Source organism: Triturus cristatus, chromosome 2_2, assembly GCF_964204655.1.
Source record: "Triturus cristatus chromosome 2_2, aTriCri1.1, whole genome shotgun sequence".
In the NCBI taxonomy this organism is placed as follows: Eukaryota; Metazoa; Chordata; class Amphibia; order Caudata; family Salamandridae; genus Triturus; species Triturus cristatus.
The window spans coordinates 1,245,922,417-1,245,929,068 of record NC_140582.1 but is presented as its reverse complement, the minus strand read 5'-3'; the positions used below and the strand labels follow the sequence as shown (position 1 = coordinate 1,245,929,068).

The following is a 6,652-nucleotide window of genomic DNA, read 5'->3' as shown; positions in this document are numbered from 1 at the left end:
GGATACACTCATGAATCGAACGAAAACTCAGCACCTCACCAGTGCTAGACTATCAGGCTATGAGCTGACGCTTTTGGCAAACCACATTCAGATTAAGCGATGCAACATATTGAATCCAGCAACGCTGTTGCCGACTACTCTAGAGTCGAGTGATTCAGAGCCCCATGATTGCTGTTTTAGAACTGAGGAAGAGACAAAAGGTCGGATTGATTTGAAAGATACTCTGTTACTAGATCCAGACGGCACTTTATATGTCGATGGGTCGTGTTTTAAACTACAGAATGGTGATGTGACGGCCGCGTATGCAGTTACGACTTTGAGTACGATTGTTGAGACTGCAAGAGTAAGTCAGAATTCTGCCCAAGCTGCAGAATTAATTGCATTAACAAGACCGTGTGTTTTAGCTGAGGGAAAGAGAGTGAATGTGTTTACTGATAGCCAATACGCCTTCGGCGTAGCACATAGCTTTGGACGTCTCTGGAGAGAAAGAGGTTTTCTCACGTCTCATGGAACTAAGATCCAACATGGACAGTTAGTCAGCGATCTATTGGAATCCCTGACCCTACCGAATGAAGATGCAATTGTGAAGTGCAGTGCACATCGAAAGATTACGGATGATGTTGGCCGTGGGAATGCGTTTGCTGATGAGGTCGCTAGAGAAACGGCCAAAAACATGACGATCCGAATGTACGTTGCAACGTCTGCAAGATGGATAGCTGAATCAGGAATGTGTGAGAATACGATTGAAAGTGTGAAGGCAATCCAGAATGAAGCAACTGAAAATGAGAAGAATGAATGGAAGGAGAAAACGGGTAAAATGGATTCAAGTGGATGTTGGGTTGATTTGTCTGAACAGCAGCGTTGGATGTTACCTGATGCGTATGTGCTCGCAGTAGTCACGATGGCGCATGGAGCGGCGCACATCAGTTCGAAAGGGATCTGTAAAATGTTAGCTCCAGTATGGAAGAACGATGGAATTACTAAGTGTGCGGAAAGAGTGGTGAAAAACTGCATGATATGCCTGATGCATGATCCTGGCAAGGGAACCCCAACCCCAACTGGTCATTTTGCTCCCCCTTCTTGTCCCTTTGAAGTGATTCAATTGGATTTTATCCACATGGACAGGTGTAATAATCTTAAATATGTCCTAGTGGTGGTCTGTGCCTTTTCAAGATGGATTGAGGCATATCCGTTAAACGATAACACTGCTATGTCCACTGCCAAAATCCTCCTTAAAGAGTACTTCCCCAGGTATGGTATGCCACGGATTGTTTGGTCGGACAATGGAAGTGAGTTTGTAGGGAAAGTTATGAAGAGTGTGTGTACGGGTTTGGGTATTACCCAAAAATTTCACAGTGCGAATCACCCACAGTCAGCGGGTTTGGTTGAAGGGTACAATGGCACCCTGAAACTGAAACTTGCTAAAATTCAAGCTTCCACTGGTCTATCTTGGCCAGTTGCACTGCCTTTAGCTCTATTGTCCACCAGAGCGACTGTACACTCTCGAGTAGGGCTTAGCCCATATGAGATTGTGTTCGGTCGTCCTGCTAATGTTTGGGGAGTCCCTAGGCCAAAGGAATTCAAACAGATTGAATACCCAATGTTGATTGATTATCTCTATGATCTGACTGCTAAATTAAGCCTTATTCATCAACAGGTATTCGAATCCTTGCCTAAACTGCCAGAGAGTCCAGGCCACACGTTGAAACCAGGCGACCAAGTTGTAGTACGGAACTTTGAACGAACTCGGAACCTCCAGCCAAGATTCGTGGGTCCGTTCCAGGTACTCCTCACAACAAGAACTGCTGTACGCCTAGCTGGAAGGAAGAATTGGGTGCACGCTAGCCATACGAAACGTGTCCCTCTCCCACTCCCCTATGGCAACTGGGTTAGACAGGGATTTGGCGTATCCGAGACAGAACCTGTTTCTAGGCACATCCCTTTCAGTGATGCAGAGTATATAACGGACCACCCACGAACTGAAACACAGAACTCTGACACCTCAGCAGGAACCGCTCCTTTGAATCTTGGACCGAGTATTGTACAAAGTGAACATTTGTCACCTGTGGAGTCGAACATTTCCGCACCTGTAGACCAGCTATTTCAAGATCAGACAAGACCCGGAAAGTACAGATATAATCTACGTTCTCATGTTATGAACTAATGACATTGCATAATTACCTTTCTGTTTGAAAACTGTTTTGATCTTACTGCATTCCATTCAGTCAGGAAGTTTGCTCTAAATTTTTATCTTTTTGTTTTTATTGTTTCTCTCACCTTGCCATCTGGGTTACCGTAGGGTCGTAACGTGTGCCTTGTTTTAATTTGCAGGGAATCAGACATAAGGTCGGTTTCTTCTGTCTATCTTGGGAACTCCCAGGGTAAACAGAGGCAAGTTTTTAACAGGTACAAACCATCCGTTGCGAACGGTTGTAGAAGATGGAGCTTCCTGAACTGCGACGGGTTAATGTCATAAATGTGCACAAGACAAAGCTATATGAAATATTAGATAGCAAATGTTTTCTAATGCAATGTACTTTGACACTTCTAATTGTTTTAATAACTTTGGTAGGCGGAATTATTTTTAGTATTCAGTTGATCTTTACACCAGTTACATCTACAGTATCTCCCCATGTTCCTGTTTCTCCGACTGTTGTTTCTCTTCATTCTTTCCATCCTTTTCCTGCCCACGAGCAAGCTCGACGCTCTGAGTTTATAAATAACACTTTCATTCAGCTCTTGCACCAACATCAACTAGTAGTTAACACAACAAACTGCTGGGTGTGTGGCTTGATACCACATACCATGGACAAGGGCATCCCTCATCTGGTTCTGCCCTTTAGTTATAATGGATCATTCTGGGCATTTCAGACCATGTTCGCTTATGCCCTAGAGACCTATCCTCCACGACCTCCGCGTTCCACTCGGTATAACTCTGCTAATAGAGCCTTGGTAAAAGGAATCACTGACATGGTTAGAGATGTCAATAACACTCCGTTCATTCCCAAGGATGAATTGCGAGTTTACATGGGTTGGAATGTTACGGAATATGGCATTACTCTGGGTGAGAACAAACGTAAAAGCTCAACTCCGATCTGGGTCGTACCCCACCAAGGTCAGGTCTGTTTGCAAGGAAATGGGAGGAATCCGAAAGCTCGACTAGGAAAGAGTGACTGTATCGAAACATATGTTTTCCCGTCACAGTCTTCCCCTGCATTCTTAGCTGCTAAGGGTACCTATTTTGTTTGCCAAGACAGAGCATACACATGGCTGCCTGCTGACTTCTCAGGCTCATGTTATATCGCTCAACTGCTACCTCCGACATACACTGCTGCACCGGACTATCACAAAACTAGAGTTGTGAAAGGTGTTTTCAGTAAAGAGGATACTGCTGGCCAAGAAGCAGGAGACTTCTTCAAAGGTTTCCTTCCGTTTTGGGGGCCTATGGTTAACAGTAGAAACTTACGTCAACTAACACGGGTAGTTGAATCCACTATCACCGAAACTGCGGGTGCCCTTAGTAACCTGACAGCTGAGCTTCAAGCGGATCGTCTCATGACGTTACAGAACCGTATGGTTCTTGATGTGTTACTTGCAGATCGAGGTGGAGTATGTAAAATGATCCAATCGAGTTGTTGTGTTTTTATCCCAGATAATGCGCCAACGGTATACAAGGCCATCTCTAAGTTACACAAAATCTCTGACTCTATTCATGTAGAGAAAGGTGACTGGTCATTAATGGGATGGTTCTGGAGCCTGTTGTCTGCGTGGGGATGGAAGGTTCTGATAGTCACTGGTGTTGCATTGGTATTTTTATTTTCGTGCTGTCTCATTGTTCAGTGTGGTCCTGCCTTATGTAATCTCTGCATTTCAACATGCGTAAGAAGACCACCTGTTTTTAGAGATACGCCACGGGATAGAGTAATGCTTCAACAACATATCAGTGACCTGATGAACATAGAAATGGACTCCGACATAGAGTAAGTTATTGCCTATGTAAGGGCAAAAGGACGGTCTGAGGTTCTGTAGCGATCCGAACCCGTGAAATCGGTATCGTAGTACTGACACGATTTTGGTACCAATGAACCGCAAATGATCCATTACATACATGACAGTGTTTTCGCTATGCAACTAGCATGAATTCACTGAGAAATAGGGCATTCTGTTGCAAAGTCATGGCATCCATTTTAGTTACATTTCAAAAAAAGGGGTTGTCCAAGTGCACACCTGTTGAACAAGTTTCACTACAGTTTCTCAATTTAATCTTTTTAGCGTGCAGCCCAGATCGTGGTCCGCCCTGTTACCACGTGTAGACATTCAACCAAATCAGGAGCGACGTCTCGCTCCAATCCGAACGCACAGCTGAATCAGTGACTTCTAATAGAAGATTCCACAAATGTATACGCTTTTTAGAATTTGTTTATTCCTTGTATTTTAACCTCTTTATCAGTTATTCCTCATGTCCATTCTTCGTGTCACATGAGAGGCGAAGCATATTTAAAAACATCTAATACTTCAGATATGCCAATCCAGGCCTTTTTCGGAAGCAAGAAAAATACACAAATCATCCTTAGTGAAAAAAGTTCTTCCCAATGCATTTCGGGCATATGTTTTGCCCTTCGTCAGGGGTTCACTAAAAGTAAAACAACATCGACATTTAGTTGGGGAGGTTACGATTTTGATGATGGGGAGGATCGGGTAAAGAATGGAAAACTGACAAGGGGACCTGATCGAATACCGAAAACCTACGACTAATTATTGTTTGATGTCTATTTACTGTTTATTTGGGATACCGGGTTGGGCATGAGAAATATTCGTGTAATGTTGCCTAAAGACATTTTCCGTGTATTTAAGGAACAAACCACTTAATGCAATTCGAACAGTCTCGTAGATTCTGCCTCTGTGTGGTTCCTATGACTTCTGTGTCCCTGCAGTAAATAAATCTTGGTCTTTGACGCCACCATCGAGAAGCCAATGTCTCTGTTTATTTGTGCACCGAGACAGGAGGAACTCAGGGGTCTTTGGGTGTTGTTTCCCTGACACCTCTGGACTCTTAAAAGTCCAGAACCTCACTCGCCACACCCTGCAACCTCACGCACTGGATCAGCAACTGATCCAACAATCTTGCCACATTGACGGACTTTCCTGTAAAGCACAAAAACAGTTAAGGCACCTGGGACAAGGCAGACCTACTGGACTCCTACAGACTTAGCCGGACTCTTGTGCAAACCTTGCAACACAAAGAGCCATCATTTGCCTCACAGCCCTGGAAAACACCACACACAGCCATCACCATATCATCAGCAAGGACAAGTGGAGATCCTTCAGTTAGTGCTGAGACACCCAAACACACGGCAGCAAGGAGCTCATCAGCATTGTGAGTGAACTGACAGCATATCTCCATCCAAGACACCCCACCCTTGCAAGGCAGATCACATCCCTTGCAACTTTGTACCACTGCAAGCTCATGGGCTTACATGACAGCCTTGGCACCCAGAGTGAGACAGCACTATTATCCGCAGGACAAACCCCCATCAGGTTATGGACTCCCATCAGCAGCAAGTACACAATCAGGCTCATGTGCAACATACACTCTGGCTCTCCATCAGGACCCTTCCCACACAACATCTAAACCACATCATTCCACATCCTTGAAGCCCACGTCCAGCGCATCCTGAATGTCTCCTTTGAGTTTGCCACATTCCATGGGTGCAGGAGGCATGCAGAGACCCAGGCTCTTTTTAAACAATGGACGGCAGTACTGCAGGATCTCCTGGTACATCACCCTGCTTCCCTACCCAGCAAATGTCACCAGGAAGACACTCAACAAGCAACTGACCAATTTCCTAAATGCAACCAGCTCCAGCCAAGTGGCACCAGACCGTTTTACACAGTAATCACACCACTGCAACCGTCAGCACTGCCACCACCAACAACTTTGCCATGCTCAACAATGGTGAGGACACCACCCTTGACCTCTCAATGGCATTCTACACCATGTGCTACCACACTGTCAGCTCACACATCTCCAACATTGGTATCTAGAGGAGGGCCCAGGGTTAAATCAGAAAGTCGCTCACCAGCAAGGCCCAGGGAGTCTGCATCCACCCTGCAACATGTAGTACACTGGGGTCATCTGGCCCATGCCACAGGGCTCTTCTCTCAGCGTGACGATCTTCAATGTCTCCATGACCCCCCTCTCCACCATCACATGCGCACACGACCTCATCATCATCTCGTATGCTATTGACATCCAGCTGCTCCTCAAACTCACCAAAGACCCAGCCATTGCCAGATCCAAACTTCAAGAAGGCATGAGAACCGTTGTGGAATGGCTGAACATCAGCCACCTGAGGCTGGACTTGGACAGGACAGAGGTCATCATCTGAGGATTGTCCCCTTACAGCTGGGTCAACTCCTTGTGTCCCACTGGTCTGTGCACCGCACCAGCACCCAGTGGCCACGCACGCAAGCTGGTGTTCATCATGAACCCATCGCTCACAATTACCATGCAACTCACCACCATCTGTACCTCATGCTGCAACACCCTCCACATGCTGCAAATGACCCACAGATGGATCCACTCCAAGGCAAGACAGACCGTCCCCCTGGTCCACGACACCAGCCGGCTTAACTACAGCACCGGCCTCTA

The 6,652-nt window shown here is 45.9% G+C and overlaps 1 protein-coding gene across 1 annotated transcript in view; it reads left to right on the top strand.

Moving 5' to 3' along the window:
• Positions 1-673: 673 nt before the first annotated feature.
• LOC146863507 (uncharacterized) overlaps positions 674-6,652 on the top strand; it is a 136,223-nt gene continuing 130,244 nt past the window's right edge. Inside the window, exon 1 of the mRNA XM_085643183.1 lies at positions 674-687. Within this exon, the coding sequence (XP_085499309.1) occupies positions 674-687 (14 nt within the window). The remainder of the gene's footprint in view (positions 688-6,652) is intronic.